General features: G+C 34.0%; 3 protein-coding genes across 4 annotated transcripts; 2 read left to right on the top strand and 1 right to left on the bottom strand.

Moving 5' to 3' along the window:
- The first annotated feature begins 781 nt into the window (after positions 1 to 781).
- LOC121175332 (leucine-rich repeat extensin-like protein 3) lies at positions 782 to 2,213 on the top strand. Its single transcript, XM_041018497.1, has one exon. The coding sequence runs from the start codon at positions 1,279 to 1,281 to the stop codon at positions 2,179 to 2,181; it is 903 nt and encodes a 300-aa protein (XP_040874431.1). The 5' UTR covers positions 782 to 1,278; the 3' UTR covers positions 2,182 to 2,213.
- Positions 2,214 to 2,616: 403 nt separating this feature from the next.
- LOC100807794 (proline-rich receptor-like protein kinase PERK12) lies at positions 2,617 to 7,256 on the top strand. The gene is made up of 7 exons (XM_003530596.5): positions 2,617 to 3,178; positions 3,290 to 3,376; positions 4,587 to 4,657; positions 4,772 to 4,848; positions 5,315 to 5,462; positions 6,264 to 6,425; positions 6,756 to 7,256. The coding sequence occupies exons 1-7, from the start codon at positions 2,824 to 2,826 to the stop codon at positions 7,059 to 7,061; spliced, it is 1,206 nt and encodes a 401-aa protein (XP_003530644.2). The 5' UTR covers positions 2,617 to 2,823; the 3' UTR covers positions 7,062 to 7,256.
- A 38-nt stretch (positions 7,257 to 7,294) lies between these two features.
- Positions 7,295 to 11,061, bottom strand: LOC100807261 (transcription factor bHLH90). 2 transcript variants are annotated; one of them, XM_006585885.4, is made up of 8 exons: positions 10,856 to 11,061; positions 10,545 to 10,745; positions 10,336 to 10,384; positions 9,594 to 9,662; positions 8,966 to 9,514; positions 8,657 to 8,878; positions 8,370 to 8,549; positions 7,295 to 7,939 (listed from the first exon to the last, which is right to left on the bottom strand). In XM_006585885.4, the coding sequence occupies exons 1-8, from the start codon at positions 10,951 to 10,953 to the stop codon at positions 7,814 to 7,816; spliced, it is 1,494 nt and encodes a 497-aa protein (XP_006585948.1). In that variant the 5' UTR covers positions 10,954 to 11,061; the 3' UTR covers positions 7,295 to 7,813. The 2 variants fall into 2 exon arrangements, with proteins under 2 accessions (XP_006585948.1, XP_003530643.1); XM_003530595.5 differs by having other exon boundaries at positions 7,298 to 7,939; positions 8,370 to 8,546.
- Between the last annotated feature and the right edge of the window lie 7,115 nt (positions 11,062 to 18,176).

Genomic DNA, 18,176 nt, shown 5'->3' with positions numbered 1-18,176 from the left:
AGATTAAAAGAAGAAATGTTATTTTATATAGATGCAACACAACAATATCAGAGAAACATGTTTTTGAAGCAAGATTAGTGGTCTTAGCTGCAACGCAACAATAAAATGTAAAATTATTTTTTCTTTAAATTGAATCATATACTAATTACATTTCGTGATAGTTTACAATAAATCAGTATGTCCGTGCATTGTCCGGGCTCTAATACTAATAGTTCTATATAGGGTAATGTGGAACACAAGATGTATTCTAAATTACTCAATCCGATATTATATTGCATGACTTCCGAATCACCTATTCCATAAATATGCTAGTTATGGATTGAATCATCCAGAATGCATATTGTATTATGGAATACATAATTAATAATGGTTATCTGATTTTCATGGTTCCACTAATGGAGGAGTCCCTTATACATGCTACATATGGATGTTTTTTCCTATGGCCTTCTCCTTCTCCAACAAATTAACATGGTTGGAGCGATGACGAAGGTGGAGGAAGTTGTGGCGGTGGTGAAAGGAGTGGGAGATAAGAGGAAGAGGAGGAGGATGAGATAGGGGAGAAGGGTATATATGTTTGGGATATTTAAAGTTGTAGGGGTGCAGTAAGCAATTGCTGTATTTCTCTCTTATATAAAAATCTTAAAGCCCATTTATTATGGAGCAATCAGCAAGCCATTGTAATTTGTAAGAAGCTCATGGACTCGGGTCAAACGAGAGATATGTTAATCAACCCGGTTTAAATTGCGCGGTAACCCGAGATTCAGGGAGAAGAAGAGCACGCGGCAACAAAACATAACCGAAGAAACAAAACAAGAATCTAAGAAAATCACGAAACAGCACAATCTACGTGTCTCTTTCCCTAAAAAAAACCATGCAGCACAGAGAGATTGTAGGTTTCGTGATAGATGATTTTCCAATGGCCAACATTTTTGTTTTTTTTTTTTCTCTTTTGGTTCCCCTTTCGTTCAATCCAGAGACACTCACACATACTCTCTCTCAACCATCCCAACGCGTTGCATCATCGAGCTGGCAATTCTGTTCGCAGAACTTGCGCAGTTCGACGAATCCATGTTGGAACATAATACAACAACAATCCATGTTGACGTTGTTGCTTTGTTTTATTCCTTTTCTCAAAACCTAGGTTTGATTTGCCAGAACCTGTTTCAATTCCATTCACGTTACCTCCGTTTAAAAAAAGGAGGTGAAGGGGTTTCAATTTTCTTGCCATTCTGAGAATTTATATTTATATATATAAACACATTATATATATAGATTAATATGAGTACAAAACATACCGAAGAGGACAATGATTCTTCTTATCTAACTATACCTAACAAAGATAAAAGGAAACAAAAGAGTTCTCATGATAATGACAAGGAATCGGCTCCATCTCCAAAGCCTCCTGATTTAGATACTCAGGAGAGTGCTCCGTCCAACTCCCCACCGCCATCACCACCGCCACCACCGCCTCAGTTGAAACTGCCAATATTATCACCACCTCGGTTGAAACCTTCCTCAATATCATTGTTGTCACCACCATCTAAAGATTTAAGTGGATCACCATCATGGTCACCGCCACCTCCACCATCACGGTCACCATCACCTCCATCATCCTTGTCATTGCTTTCATCGTCATCACCCCCACCATCACCTTCATCACCCCCACCACCACCTTCATCGCCCCCACCACCACCACCACCTTCATCACCCCCACCACCACCTTCATCGCCCGCACCACCACAATCAGTGCCATTGCGCAATAACGGCAATCCTTCTCCTCCTCCTCCTTATTATCCACGTAAACAGTCACCGCCACAATTCCATGCTCCACCTCCTCCTTCTTCGCTTCCTCGTAATGCACCCTCCAATGATTCAACTCCGCGAACCTCTGACAAGCCACGATCAGGCCACCATGGCAAGCATGGTGGTGCTACTTCTTCCCATACAAACTCAACGGGTTCTTCTCCCAATCAAACCTCTTCTGATGATAATTCAGAAAAATATATTGGCTACACACTCATTGGGATTTTTGCTGTTGCCTTGGTTGCCCTAGCTGTATCTCTTGTTTTCGTGTTTAAGAAGAAAAAATCAAGAGGGGATGCCCATGTTACACCCTATATGCCACCCCTTAATATTCATGTAAAATCAGGTAATCATCTGTACTCATTTTACTTAGGATAAAAGTATAAAACCTAGATTCATTTTAACAGGAATATTGTTGTTGGTGTTGTTCTTCCATAAAAAGGTGGTCAAGAATCATCATAGTGCTAACTAATCTCTGCGTGACATGTAACGAAGTGTAGTTAATTCTTTCTAATAACTTGAAAAACTTGAATACGTCTTACATAGAGATTGTCTATCTGGGATCATAAACTCATGATGGTTCAAGACTACCTAACAATTTCTCCTTTTTAGGATAACCCTAGTGGTCGATAAAATGCAGGTTTTGATTGAAGAATAATATCAACTACCATTATCGTTAAGTTGTCATTTTAGCTATCAACAATACTATTTTGTATGAATGAGTTTTTTTCTTCTTCTGGAAATTGTAACAAATAATTTTTTAACTAATAAGGAGAGGAGTGAGTGTCTGAATAGGGAGAGAAATTATGGTTTTGAGAGAGAGAAATTTCACTTTCATGCATGTCTTTCACCACAAGTTTTCATACCAATCAGCATCTCTCTTTTCTTATTCATTGCCTTGCTACGTTTGATTTTCTTGTCTAATTGTGATGGCCATCAGGTGTTAATGGGCATTACTATGTACAGCAGCCTATCCCATCACCTCCCCTTGCAAACAACTATGGAAATGGGAATGCGAGCATGCACCATTTAGGAGCTTCTTTCGACTCAGCTCAGTTCAAAAGTGCTCAGATAGTTTTTACCTATGAAATGGTTATGGAAATGACCAATGCCTTTTCTACTCAAAATGTTATTGGGGAAGGAGGGTTTGGGTGTGTTTACAAAGGTTGGCTGCCAGATGGAAAAGCAGTTGCAGTAAAGCAGCTTAAGGCCGGCGGTAGGCAGGGAGAAAGGGAATTCAAGGCTGAAGTGGAGATCATCAGCCGAGTTCATCATCGGCATTTGGTGTCATTAGTTGGTTATTGCATATGCGAGCAGCAAAGAATTCTTATCTATGAGTATGTTCCTAATGGAACACTCCATCATCACTTGCATGGTAACGTGAGTTTCCCTTGATTTTTTTCTTTGAAAATGATAATGGAGTTCATGTTTTCTCTGTATTTCATTTGGTTCTCATGATCATATATATATGTGTGTATTATTACAGCAAGTGGAATGCCAGTATTGAATTGGGACAAGAGGCTAAAGATTGCAATAGGCGCTGCAAAGGGCCTGGCATATCTGCATGAGGACTGTGAGCATATTTGTATTTATTTTCTTCTCTTATAAGTTCTTATAAAGAAGTTATCTAAACAGAAACTATATATCAAGGGGATGAACCTTAGTTGGTTGAGCATGGTGTGAGTTATTGTAAATACCTTGATAACTGTTTTTGATTATTATGGATAAAAAAAAACCTGTATATTCTTCCAGTGGAATGCAACATTTAAAAAAAAAGTGACAGATAGGGAAATAATTGTGCTAATTGTGTGTGGAAAATCTGATCTGCACAATTTAATTTTAGGGGGAAACCAAACGGTTTAAGTGAGCTTGGTTAAGCTGTACATTATATGATGTGTGTAGGTTTTCAAGTGATGTGTTTTCTTTTATCGACAAATATTAGTTGTTAGTATTGTTAGTTTATGTAAGCAGAGGGATTCGAACTCGCAACCTCTCTCCTCTTCTCTTCTTCCATCATCACTAGACCAACCTTATATCTCCTTTCAAGTGTTAGAAAGTAGTGTTAACAATAACATGATACAAGTGAATATACCCGTAATCCTTGTCAACCGAGTCATAATTTTCTGCAATCTGAAGACACTCCTAGCTACCATGTAATTCTGGGTTAACAGATCATTAATTCTTAACTTGTTATCATATCATCCCTTAACTGTGCATGATGTTTGATGGAAGTTACAAGAAGGATAAGGGATGTACTGATGTAGAAAATTTTTCTGAAGCAGAGAACTGTCCCAAAGCCTATAAGATCTTACAAGTTACAATTGAATACCTCTTAAATCTCAATAGTGTTATGAAGTTAATTTCACGCTTTAAGAAAGATCTGTGTTACTTTTGAGTCACTTTGTCTATCTATGTTTTTATTGTATTTTAAGGAGAATAGAAATGTTGACAATGCTTTGGTTTTTTGAACATTTCTCCAAACACCAGAGTGGTTATTATCAGAAGCAGAACAAAATTTTGGGAGGGAGTTGACAACTATACAAACCATCTCAAATACAAAGTAGAAATTTAGAAGAGGAGGCATATTTTTAACCTTTTTGTGGACTTAAGGAATTAAGTATGTGGACTTAAGGAATTAAGTAGCACATGAATTTTGTTTTTGGAAGACAACTCCCTGCAATCCACTACTGGATTTTTATATTTCATATTTTATGTCAAAATTTCTTTTGTCAATGTTAATTTTTCATTTCCATGAATAACTAAAGTATTTTATCTATCTCTAGGCTGCCAAAAGATTATTCACAGAGATATAAAGTCCGCAAACATACTTTTGGATAATGCTTATGAGGCACAGGTATGCATATATTTTGTTTCTTCATGTACTATGATGAAATTTATTTTTCAATCTAGACACAAATTTTCTCTAAATGCAACGTCCAGATACTAATTCACCCTTGTTTTAACACAGGTTGCTGACTTTGGACTTGCGAGGTTAGCCGATGCTTCCAATACCCATGTATCAACTAGGGTTATGGGGACCTTTGGGTATGTTTCCTTTGCCTTAACACAAACAAAGGATAATAATGTATATAGATTATCATGGGGGATTGGGACTTGCAGTGAATGGAAATAAATTTCTAGTTTGAAGAAGGAAATCTTTTGGAGGAACAAAAGAAAAATGCCTTATTCACAGAAATTTTGGTTTTTGGTACCTCATCTGGTCAAATAAAATTTCCTTAGTTGTTTTTGTTGGTTAGTGGTTATAACTTCATTATTCATTAGTGTTATAAATTTTAGAATAAAATAGATTTCAACTTCAACGAGGGTGGCTTAAGTTTTGTTTTTGAAAAAGGTCTTATTAATATTTTAAGGTTTGATTCTACTACCACATGTCGTATCTGTGATCCATCAAAACATGTAGTTCAATAATGTAGATACATTTGCTGGAAAACCTTCTTCAATAATGTCCAATAAAATTACTACACCAACTCGTTTCTGACTTTAATTTCAGGTACATGGCTCCAGAATATGCAACAAGTGGAAAATTAACGGATAGATCAGATGTTTTCTCATTTGGGGTTGTCCTCCTTGAGCTTGTAACTGGAAGGAAACCCGTTGATCAAACTCAGCCTTTGGGAGATGAGAGTTTGGTTGAGTGGGTACGAATATACCTTCTACATATTTTGAAATGTGATACATACTCTCCTCTTTGCACAAAATGTTTATACATCTTTCACTCTCTTCCCTTTTTATCCCATGTCTACATGTCCTATTGGGAAGAAATTATTGAATGGTTAGGAATCATCACGAATCTATGGTATCGACCAATCTCCAAGTTGATACGTAGTCAACTTCTTAATTTAGGAGAAAGAGTTCTATAAACTCAGCTATATATCGCGTGGAGATTGGTTGAAACTTGTGGTGATACTAAACCATATAAAAAATTCTCCCCATGGTGCCTTTACAATAGATTTTTTGTGAATTAATGAGATGTAAATGCCCATTTCTTTAAATTTTTACCCTCACTTCTCACCTCTGTCTCTCTTCCCTTGCATCATCACAAGTCCCATTATGGTTTTGTAGTACAACTCATTTAAAACATTTGATGTTGTTTATTTAAAAAAGAAATCGCTTATTTTTATTAATTTCTTTACAAGCCATAGAAAAAACGATTATTTCCACTAAATTAATTGTTTTCAAACATATACAAGCTACTGCAAATAGGTGTAACCCCAGGAAAGTATGAAACACTCATTTCTCTTTTTTCCTTCCCTTATCTCTTCCCTTTCCTTTTGATGAGTACCAGAGACAATAGTATAAAAGTAGAAGCCAAGTTTATGGATAAAAATACTAATTTTAACAGTCCATTTTACAATAATCAAGCTATGTTTGTGTCACAAGTTAACATGTTCAATTGATGACTCTGGTTATTCTATTATGAGATTGTCCTGTGCCTACAGGCTCGTCCACTTCTCCTTCGTGCAATTGAGACACGTGATTTTAGTGATCTAATAGATCCAAGACTCAAAAAACACTTTGTGGAGAATGAAATGCTCAGAATGGTTGAGGTGGCCGCCGCTTGTGTTCGCCACTCAGCTCCTAGACGGCCTCGTATGGTTCAGGTGATAACAATACCAAAGATCTATGTTCTTGTGCATCCACCTACTATTTAAGTTTGTGCTTGTTATCATTTGACATGGGATGACTATCTTTGTAACAATTCTATCTCAACTCATTAAAGACATTTGACAAGGGTTAGTTAGTTAGTTACATATCTGGCAATCTGTTATGACAGTAGTATTTGGATGGAAACATTTCTGTTGTAATGTGACTTGTATATAACAGCTACATGAAATGATTTTCATTGTTGTATAACATCAGTTTTTTTTTTAAAAAAAAAATCATATGATACACTGATAATATTTACTAATGTTTCTTGTGGTTGATATCAGGTGGTAAGATCCTTGGATTGTGGAGACGAAAGTTCTGATCTATCTAATGGGGTGAAATATGGTCATAGCACGGTTTATGATTCTGGTCAATATGATAAAGAAATTATGCTATTCAGAAGGTTGGCCAATGGAACCTTTGTCGATTCTGATTTTGAGATATATAGTAGAGAATACAGTTTGTCAAGAGACACCTCAATGACCTCAAGAGGATCCCACCAAGAATTGATACGACATAGTTCTAGTGGGAGTTTGAATCTAGAGCTATCAACATGCATAGGACCAGTATTGAATGAAAACAGGGATTGAGGGAAAGCACACAGCAGCGCAGCACTGACCAATGGGCATAGATATAATGGAGTTAGAGGCTGCTGCTTTTAACCCAATTAGATTCCCCAAATTCTTCTAATGGACCATGACACTGCATGACCATCAAACCACATCCCATCCTGTATAGAAGCTTCACTTAATCCTTTTTTCTCTAATTTTTGTTCTATTTTCTTTCCCTCTTTTTTTTTTTTTTTTTAATTTGAGGGAATGTTGGCAGCTTGTAAAAAGATAAGATTTTTGAGGTCATTTTTTTAATCACTATTATCAGTAGATGTCTCTCATTGATGTTGGATTTAGAAGATTTGAGTTTCTTACTGCACATTTGTGATGATTCAATGATATTCAAAACAAAATAGTTCAAAATGTATGGTATTTGCAAGTTGGGAATATTTCTGCAACCATATTAGGCCTCAATCAAGAAAAGATTGATTACTAAACACATAATATGGCTTTGTTGCATAAGTTCATAACCATAGTCAGGAATTAGTAAACTGTTGTTGCCGGTGCCAAGAAAAAATTGGATATACAATTTAAGCTTCTAGTACAACTTCTATATAGTTGCGTGTGTTGTTTGTTTACAGACAATAACCAAGTCCTTAGCTAACAAGTGATTTTTCAACTTGTTCTCAGAATTGATGACTTTGCTGATAACTGTGTCATTCAAGTGCTTTGTTTCTCACTTGTAAACGAAATTTCCATGTACAGGGTGTCCAAACTTTGAAAAGAAACTCTTACTTTCTTGAACTCTTCATATCACCACCATTTTCTCGAACTTGTTTGCTACTTTGCCTATCATCGCTTGTCTTCTGTATTAAATACTCTTTAAGTTTAGTTGGGTGAATATCCTGTTTGTTTGCCTGTAGAAAAAATTTTAATCTCATTGCATTAGGAAGGGGATCCTATGAACTAATGTAGTGAAGGGGGACTGTGAGAGACTGAGTGAGGTGGTGGGACAGAAGGATGAAATGAATGCTTTCGGATAAAAGTTCTAATCCACCTAAGTTTTTAAATGTTGCAGGTTACATTTTTTTTTTTCATGAATGAAATCTTTTCTACTTTTTTGGTCTCGCCCAAAATTGTGTAATCCCTTCACCTCTTTGAAGGGAAAAGAGTAGTGGAGCCATATCCAATTTATAAACCCAAACTGGAATGTGATAAGTAGTAGTTGGTGTTGGACTTGGAGTCCGGCGCCAAATGACCATAAATTTGTTCGTGTATTTTTATGGTGCTACTGCTCCATATATTCAGCAAATTATTGCACTTTGCTATGAATTCTTATATTCTTACCTTAGCCGTCAGAATGTTAAGGACTTTGCCATCAAGTGTGGTCATATTGGCACTATCCACCTTTAGTCCAATTGAATGTATAGCTTCCATCAACTTTGAGAACCCACCTTGCGTCTGCTCACTGCATAACTTAATTAAGAAATCTGTCTTGCTAATGTGATGCACTTCTACTTGCACCTGCTAACGTGTTAACAGATTACATTAGGTCACTAAGATATGATGTACTGAAATTTAGTTTCATCTAAGATCTGGGGAAAACAGTGAGGAGGTTATGCAAACTCTTGTACCTCCATTTGCATCTTTTTAGTGCAACCAGAAGAACTTTGATTAAGAGGAGGGTTACTTCTGGTTCCTTCTGGTTTTTTGCCTTTTGTTATCATCAATTGTGGCGTGTTCTTCTCACATTCCTGTTCTTCCAAATCCCTGACCTCATCTTTAAGTTCTCTTACTTGTGTTTGCAATTCCTTTATATGGTCAACCGCGTCGGCAAGAATTGCAGCTCTATCCATCTGCCAAATTTTAGTTTTTCAGATATTAGACTGAATTAAGAAGGACAAGCATTATAAATATGCTTCTAAGTTATGCAGTTTATCTACCTTGGTTATCCTTGGGACTAGAGACCGCAGTGTAAAAAGCCCTTTTTTTATCTTGTTCCTCCTATTCCTCTCTGTGACAAGATTCTTAGCCTGGTAAACTTCCTTCTGAGACTCCTTGACTGATTTTGATTCATCGTCTTCCTCATTGCTACAATGGGAACTTAAACCTCTCTGCCATTTCCCTGAAGTTTTGTTGTACTTAGGCGTTTCAGTTTTGGGGATGGGAGATTTTTTAACTGGTGGTTTCAGATATTCATGTGGAATCAAGGAAGCAAACTTTGAATCAAATGATGGTTCTTCAGTTGAAGGATTAGACCCACTGGATGGTCCTTCAATGCTAGGATGGGAGCTGCACTGTCTCGTTGCAGGCTGATGGACACTAGGAGTTAAAGTTGGCATGTGTGGTGACCAATGTGAGTATTGTTCCCTTAATGGCAGATGTTCATTGATGTTCAGACTGGTGTAGCTCTGTGCAGATATGGCTTCTTGCTCTAAAGAGACACAACCATGTGCTGTTATGAACTCTATGATATTCATATCCATTGGAATCTGAGAAAGATGAGCACTTCATTAACATAAGAGTTTTCAGTCAGAGGTGTTGTTTACAAGTATCAAGATTTATATCTACCAGGTTTTCAGTGAAGAGCTCAATAAGACCACCAACAATAGGGATCAAAACTTGGGTTCCAATTGAATCCTGTCAAAAAAGTGAGAAATTTAGTTTATGATCTTATTAAACATGGTGAGCTACCATTAATAGTCCCAGTTAAAATGTCAAATATCGTGCTGTGTCCATGACGAATTGACAACTATTGTGCAATATACATTTTTTATGTAACCGATTAGTTACTTTGGGAAGGTGATTGTTTCAGCCTGAAATTTTATCAGGGTTGCCACTGATTCTGGATGTCCATGTATTAAAATTAACTCAAAAGTCATAGCTAGTTAATCAGAATAAGGGAAGAAAATCATTTGCAATAGCCATCAACGAACCAAAGGAGGTACTAGTTGATGCCGTTACAAGCACTTAATAGATGTAAGGAAGTTTCTAGCAACAAATGGGGAGTTTCATGCTAGAATGGAGAGTAAGTATGTGACACCTTTATAAAAAGAACAAGAGGAAAAAAAAATCCCTTTCATTGCATTAAATTTTTATCAGCTGAAAACAAAAGAATCACTCAAAAGAGTAATGTAACATAGTCATTTAGTATTTGGATCAAACAGGTTATCTACATGGGACAAGATTCAAACTTCAGTAAATACTAAAATGTTGGTTTGTTTCAAGCAATATCAGGAAGCCAACGTGAGAGAAAAAAGAAAAAAGAACAACCAGTAAAATATCTGATACTTTAATCCATTGAAATTACCACCTGGGTAAGCCATCTTGCTTGTTGTGATATGGCAACCTCTCCATGCACACTGAGTAAGATAATTAACTGTCGTTAGTGTTTCCTTTCCTAGTTTCCTTGGCCAAATTTACAAAAAAAAAAAAAAAAAAACTGAAAATTTACATACATGTGTAATAAATATTCACACACACACACACACAAACACAAGTCAGAACGAGAGAGAGAGAGACCCAGAATAGAGAGACAATGCAAAAGGAAGCTGAGCAAGAGCTTCACAAGCCTTTGTTCTAACTAGATGCTGAAAATGAAAATGATCATCCCTGCAACTTTGAGCCAAGTTGCACACTTCACCCTTTTCCTCTTCAGGCTTCACCACATCAATGTTCACACTACAACTCCCTCTACAACAGCAACCTACCCACTCAATAAACCTACACAGTGACCAAAATGCATTCAAAACCCTGATTCCCAAATAAATGAAAAATAGTATAAAAAAAGAAAAAGAAAAAATGGTTAATGTAAATTTGTAGTAGATCTAGACCTTGTTGGGTCATCCCCATATTTCCAAACAACTACATAATCCCAAGCATTGGTCTTAACAAGGGGTCTAAGACACTCTACAACACCCAAACCACTCATATTGTGTGTCCTTCAAAATGCAACTTTGCTTTTGGGGACTTGAAACTTTTGTGTATGCTTTATGTTACATGATGGACCATTTCATTTCCATTTTTCATGTACCCTTTATAACAGTTTTCCCAAATTGAAGCACATGATACACGACAAGTTCTTATATCAATTACTACGGAGTGGTGTATCATTCTCATCAGTAGCATATCTCTGACACTGGGAATCTTTGTACCTGCCAGTGAATGAGTGGCAGAAGCTGTTTTTGACTAACTAACCGTGACTAGAAATACAAAATAGTAACCATTTTCAACAAGTTGCTTTGAAAGCAACCCATAACTGCACAATCATTAGATTCCTTTTATTAGTATTTCTTTTTTTCCTTTTGTTTTTTCTGCGGGTTGGATATATATTTCCTGTGGGGTCACATTTTACCATTTCCTTTTGGCCACACCATAAATATTTCGAAGAGAAATACAATTCTTTGAAGAGTTTAATAGGTATGTAGTACTATTTAGTGTATACATTATTAATTAATAAAAAATTATTTGTTATGATTTTTAAGCTATTTATTATAATTAAAAATCAATAAATTTGTTTGTTTTGCAAGTAGATAACAGTATTGAAGACATTTACACCAATAAAGTTTGTAGATGGTTAAGTCCCTTAAATATATTGATCGTGTGTATTAATTTTTCTTCTTTGAAAAAAAGTCAACTTCTCCTAATCTCTTCATTGCCACTTGTTAATTACTAGCTAGATCAATTGCTGTCTAATTTAATCTTCAAAGTTTTGAAATTTGGGCAGTTTCACTGATGAGAAAAATCAAGCTTCATGAACCACGCATATAAAGTGTGTAACCCAAACTTGTTATGCACCATGCCAAAGAATTTTAAAATCAATGTTTAATATAAGTATGGATTATAGTGAAATGGCCTGCATTAGATAAAATTAAAAAACATATATATATTTTTTATTTTTTCTCTCTCTCAACAGAATTTTTCCCTCCCAGCCTGCAACCACCCCTCCCTCTCCGACCCACCCATCGTCACACCACAAAACCCTTTTGCCGCTGTCTGAAAGACAGTCATCACATCACTGTAGAGGAATCACTCGCTCCCAACATCCCCGGCTTGGAACTTTTGTGAAGGCGTCGTCGTTCATGGAAGCTTACGGAAAGAAGCAATCAATTTATAGCGTGAAGAAAAATGAGTTAGAATCAGCAACTGTACATTTCTAGATGGTTGTCACAGATTTGGGGTTGGCTTGTTGATGAAAGAGTTTCAGTTTTTGCTTCAAATTTGGGGATTTTCGTGGATGAAAGTATTTTTGGTATGATTAGTTTTTTATTTGAATCTCTGTTTCTTTCCATCATTATTTGAGGCTTGCTTCCCATTTTAGATCTCACTTCGGATCTGGACGTCTTGGTTAGAGAAGGAAAGTGGAAGAAAAGAAGAGGAGATGAAAAAAAGGAAAGTAGGAAAAAAAATCATCTCTGGCTACAGCAGATAGAGGTTGTCTCCGACGACGGCAAATGAAGGTGGATGGTGATGGTCATAAAGAAGGTTATTGTGTTGAAAAAAAAAACCGTTAATAAAAATGCAAAAATAATAAAAATTATTTTGGTGTATGTTTATCTATGGTATATCTCAAAAACACCTAGATCCAAAGGTCATGGTAACTTTTGCACCTACCAAACAGAGTTTCACCTATGCATGCTAGAACTCGTCTTGTTTTGCTAGGATTAATACATGCATATCTTTATCTTTTGGGTGTGTCAAAAAAAGAATCTTTACTTTTGGGATTTTATGCTTTTATTTATGTTTTCAAGAGTATTTGGGTACATATATTGTCGTACGTTGCTTGTACAGTAAAAATAGTGTGTCATTATCAAGAATGAGAGACATGTAATATTAACATGTTGTATAAATTTTAGAGTGCTTGATACGAACCTCTCAAGACTCAAATATCCTTTTCAATGGATAAAAAACTCATTAACAACAACAAGAAAAAAACTTTTCAAAGATTAATCATGGAGGTGTAAGTTAAAGAAGATTTAATCAAATTAAAGCATAAACTAAAAATTGTCTCATATCTATAATTTGAAAATTGTTTCGTCAACCTTGAAGACATACTCAGTCTAACACTTAAGGCTCAAGTTGCATCTATGAGTTGGAGTTTATTTAAGTGTACTATTTAACTTTTGGGTCGAATACTTAATTAAGCTAATTTCCTTATTTTTAATGTCATTTTCATAGTTATTTTTGGAAACATAAGTTCATATGTTTTTTCATCTTTCTTGGGTCAGCTTTTAGTGTTTTTTACCTTCCTATGTCATTATGATGGTTATTGAAACTTAATAAGTCATTGTGATGGTTAGCGGAAAATAAATATTTGGTGGGAAGTTAATGCCTAGTGAAGTTTGTTCTTGGAAATTTACTTCTTTTGTTTTAAGGGTTGCCTAGCATAGCCTATAAATATGAGTCTCTTGTAAGATTTCAAAGCATAATTTTCAAATTAATCAAATCGAGTGTGTCTCTTTGTGAGAGTTTCTCCTTTGTTCTTGAGTTAAGAACTTTATAGTGTTAATTCTACTAATAGGTCGTAGTTAGAGTCAGGCTTTCTTGATAACTTTGGTTCTAATGACAAGTCGTGATTAGGGTCAAGTTCATCTTTCTATATTTATAAGTTTTCAATACGCTCCGTAAATAGATTCATATCATTTGGTATGAAAGCTTCAACTCTAGAATTTAGGTTTCATCTATCCTTTCTTTGTCTTTTTCAATCCAAAAAAAAAATTGTCTTTGTTAGTTTGTTTCTTCTATTGTGTCAACTTTTGTGTTTTGTTCTATTTCTATTTTAGTTCTTATTTTCTATCCTCTTTTGTTCTCTTTGTGCAAGTTTGTTCATCTTCATTTCTTACATTCTCTCTTGTGTTTCTTTTCTACCCTATTATAGAAAAAGAAGAAGAAAAATTCGTGCAAAAAAAGAGAGAGAAAAAAGAAATTTGTCAAAAAAAAGTTTCGGATTGAAAGAAAGAAAAAAAAAGTTGCAAAAAAATGATAGTGTTCAATATTGTGCTTCAAATTACTTACTACACAATAAAAAATAAAAAAAAAAAGAGTGTGAATTCATTTTATATTATCTTTCACAAAAGTGTCACTTCATCTTATATTCTCTTACTCACAAAATTTCAATTGTGGTCTTATTTGCATTGTTGGTTCTATACACCTTTCTTTGATTTTTTCTATAAAAAATCTCTTGAGTTCCTTGTTGTTATGTTTATATTTTTCTTATTTATATTCTCTTACTCAAAAAATGTCAATTGTGGTCTTATTTGCATTGTTGGTTCTATAAATCTTTCTTTGATTTTTCTAAAAAAAATCTCTTGAGTTTCTTGTTGGTATGTTTATATTGTTCTTGTTCCCCAAAGTTATTATATTACCATTCTCTATTGTTTCTTGTTGAGTAGAATAATCCTTAAAGGCTCATAAGGTGAAGTTGAGTGGTAAAAGGCAAAAGTGGTGAGATTATCAAAGGGGAAAAGTCAAATTGAGTGAAAGCATAAGTGATTAAAACATACTTTGAATGTAAACATGTGAGAGAGTATTGTGTGAGGATTTTAATTTTCTAACTTAATTTTTGTAGCACTTAAAATCATGAGTGGAGGAGAAGGAGAACAAGAGTTTGATCTCAAGTTAATCATAAAGTTTTTTGAAGAAGGATTCCAAGTCATAAATGCAACATTGGATAATCTCCAATCCCCATCCAAATTTAAGAGTCCATGGTGACAAACTTATGAAGATGAGTATTCTAATGGAAAAACTAGAAGGAGAAGAGAAGGTGGATTAGAGCACAACAAATTGCAAAGTTTATCTCAAGGTTCAATGAGTATGGAGAAAGACCGTGATATAACCCAAAATGAGTATTATACCAATTGTTTTTCTTTTGTTCACAACAAACAGAAAATTACACTTGCTCCTTTGTCTCTAAAGAAAGTCTTTGAAGACCAAGAAAGTATGACAAATTAGTAGAAAAGGAGAGTAAAAGAACAAAAGAAAAGAGTGAAGAAGAAGGTGGAAAATCAAAAGAGAAAGAAAAAGAATTGAGAGAAACATTTGAGGAGGAAAGAGTTAAAAGAAAAAGAAAGGCTTAATTGCAAATTCTACCACTCAACTTTCATTATTTTGCAAATTTTATCATCCAAGCTTTCAATTTTTGTGAATTTTACTATCATTGACGAACAATTGATGATTTTGACTTTTGACCTTGGTTGTAATTATCATTGATGTAAAAAGTGACTTTTTACATCGATTAAAATCACAACCAATGTATAAAGTCACTTTTCTATATTGATTATATCTACAATCGATGTATAAAAATATAGAAAAGTGACTTTTTACATTGTTTGGTTACCAACGTGATGGTAAAATTCACAAAAGTCAAAAACTTGGATGGTAAAATTTGTGAAATGTTAAAAGTTGGATGGTTAAATTCATGAAAAAGAAACTCCAATGGTAAAATCCACAAAATTATGAAAGTTGGGTGGTAAAATTTGCAAAAATAAAAATTAAGGAGTAAAATTCACAAAATAATGAAAATTGGATGGTAAAATTTACAATTAAGCCAAAAAAAGAGATAAAAGAAAAGGAAATGATGAAAAATGAGAAAGAAAACGAAAGAACAAAAGATAAAGAGAAATATGATTGTTCTTATTTTTATACTTACCAATTGTTTGATTATGATGACCATCTTGTGAAAGGAATTGAAGAAGTGATGCTAAAGGAGAATGCAAAGTTTTATGTTTTAACACTTTGTTTCTAAGTGATGATTGTGCTTTGAAGGAATTTTAAGAAGTGTTCCCAAAGGAGGAAAGAAAAGCATCACATGGATATGAACTTGAGTTTTCAAAGACACTTGATGTTGCAACATGGGGGCATTGTCCTTTCAAAGTGGTTGAAAAGATCAATGACAATACTTATAAACTTAAGTTTTAAGGTAAGTATCAAGTCATTATCACTTTGATGGTTGTTAACATAACTTTGTTTGATGTAGATGCTGACTTTGATTCGAGGTCAAATCACATCGAAGAGGAAGGGAACGATATGAGTTTGTCAAGGCCCAAATATCCTTTGCAATGGATAAAAAACTCATTGACAAAAACAAAAGCTAAAAGAAGCAAAAAAGGATTTTCAAATATTAATCATGAAGGTGCAAGCTAAAGAAGGTTTAGCTAAATTGAAATCCAATTCAAGAATTGTCTCATCTACAAATTGAAGATTGTTTCAGCAAATTTAAAAACAAACTCAGTCCAACACTTAAGACTCAAGTTGAATATATGGGTTAAAGTTTATTTGGATGAATTACTTAGTTTTTGGTATGAATACTTAATTAAGCCCATTTTCCTATTCTTAATGTCATTTTCATAGTTATTTTGGGGGGCATAAGTTCATATCTTTTCATCTTTCCTAGGTAAGCATATAGTGTTTTTGAGTTTCCTTTGCCATTATGATGGTTATTGGAACTTAATAAGTCATTGTAATGGTTAATGGAAAATAAATATTTTGTGGGAAGTTAATGCCTAGTGGGGGTTGTTAGTGTAAATTTACTTCTTTTGTTTTAATGGTTGTCTAGCATAGCCTATAAATAGGATCCTCTTGTAAGATCCCAAAGCATAATTTTCAGATTAATCAAATTGAGTATTTCTCTTTGTGAGAGCTTCCCCTTTGTACTTGGGTTAAGGACTTCGTATTGTTGATTTCATTGGCAGGTCGTGGTTAGGGTCAAGTTTCTATTTCTATCATTTACCTGTTTTCAAAATGATCCATAAGTAAATTTGTATCAATACTACTACAATGTCATTAATGTCAAAAATAGAGAATAATTGTTAAAGATGCTAAGGGAGATTTCATTACCAATTGCATAATGAAGAAAATTTAACAAAGATGCCTAGTTACTATTAACCGCTATTTAAGTTGACTAGAAGAAAGAAGGAGGAGGACAACAACAACAACAACAACAACAACAATAATAATAATAATAAATCAATAAGATAATAAAAGTAAACCCATAAAATCATAACTATCAATATGCAGGATAGTGTGGAGAGAAAAAGGATTTATTCAGAGGAAAAGTCACCTTGATAATATCAACCACTTACAAAAGATTCATTTTTTCTATCCATGGAGAAATATCCATAATCACACTTAAAAATAAATAAATAACTAGAAAAAGTCATAAACTCTAACTGAATTTTATGACCAACATGAAAATAACGGTTTTACTAATTTGTCCAACAAGTTCTATTAATTTCATTTAAACAATATTTTAGGTTATATATAAATAATTAACCTTTTAACAATTTAAATATTTTGGATAAAATTTTCAAACATTTTCATTCAAAATAAATTTTTTATTTCTTGAAAGATTGAGATTATAATGTTTGATCACTTGAAATATATTAACCTTATGTTATTAGTGGAATCTTTTAGATAGATATTGTTCAAGCTAAGTAGAGAATCCTTGTGATTATCATTATAGTTTAAGTTTTTTTTTTTTACCTTAAAGACAATAGAGTTTGAATTTTCATTGATATTAATTGCACGTGTAGCTTGTTTTTATACCCTATTGACAAACATGGTGTGACATGATTGATAAATAATCTTGTCTCTTAAGCATGTGGTCATGGGTTCAATCCATGACTTGTGCGTATGGAAAAATATTTGTTGGGAGATGACAATCCCTTAAATGAATCTCGGTACCTCAAGGAATTAATCTTTTATTTTTGGCTGGGTATACCTTAGTTCAAACAAAAAAGATATCCTATTATTCACCCCACATATTCAAACAACATGAAAATTAAAATGGTTTTCACATAATTAGTGCTACAACAGTTTCTCCATTTATTTTAAAAAAATAACTACTAAGAGGAGCTATTATTTAGTCTCAAAATCTGAATTGTTTCAAGTATTAAAATGACAACTTAATAATATATTAATTGACAATGATTTACACATTATTGATGAAAACATGTTCAAAGTGGCTTCATACTTGGATTTATTTTTTTGTTCATGTGTAAAATAATTAAAATAGATGTTTCCTCTTAAGATTTCTTTACTCAATCTAATTTCAAAAAAATTGTTATTATTGTTTAATCTACTCATCGATATCCTTTTTCAAAATAGGTTCGAAATTCAAAATTGATAATTATTTTTTTTCAAATATAAGTCAAAAAA

The sequence above is a fragment of the Glycine max genome, chromosome 8 (assembly GCF_000004515.6).
Source record: "Glycine max cultivar Williams 82 chromosome 8, Glycine_max_v4.0, whole genome shotgun sequence".
Taxonomy (NCBI): domain Eukaryota; kingdom Viridiplantae; phylum Streptophyta; class Magnoliopsida; order Fabales; family Fabaceae; genus Glycine; species Glycine max.
Note: the sequence above shows the minus strand (reverse complement) of the source record. Positions and strands in the feature narration are given on the sequence as shown.

Excerpts from the sequence above, each read along its gene's own strand:
- LOC121175332 (XM_041018497.1), top strand. The coding sequence starts at position 1,279 with ATGAGTACAAAACATACCGAAGAGGACAATGATTCTTCTTATCTAACT.
- LOC100807261 (XM_006585885.4), bottom strand. The coding sequence starts at position 10,953 with ATGAGTGGTTTGGGTGTTGTAGAGTGTCTTAGACCCCTTGTTAAGACC. Across the intron at positions 9,515-9,593 it reads AGCTCTTCACTGAAAACCTG|ATTCCAATGGATATGAATAT; the intron begins GTAGATATAAAT and ends CATCTTTCTCAG. Across the intron at positions 7,940-8,369 it reads TTAACATTCTGACGGCTAAG|GCAAACAAACAGGATATTCA; the intron begins GTAAGAATATAA and ends TTTTTTCTACAG.
- LOC100807794 (XM_003530596.5), top strand. The coding sequence starts at position 2,824 with ATGCACCATTTAGGAGCTTCTTTCGACTCAGCTCAGTTCAAAAGTGCT. Across the intron at positions 5,463-6,263 it reads ATGAGAGTTTGGTTGAGTGG|GCTCGTCCACTTCTCCTTCG; the intron begins GTACGAATATAC and ends CTGTGCCTACAG. Across the intron at positions 6,426-6,755 it reads GACGGCCTCGTATGGTTCAG|GTGGTAAGATCCTTGGATTG; the intron begins GTGATAACAATA and ends GGTTGATATCAG.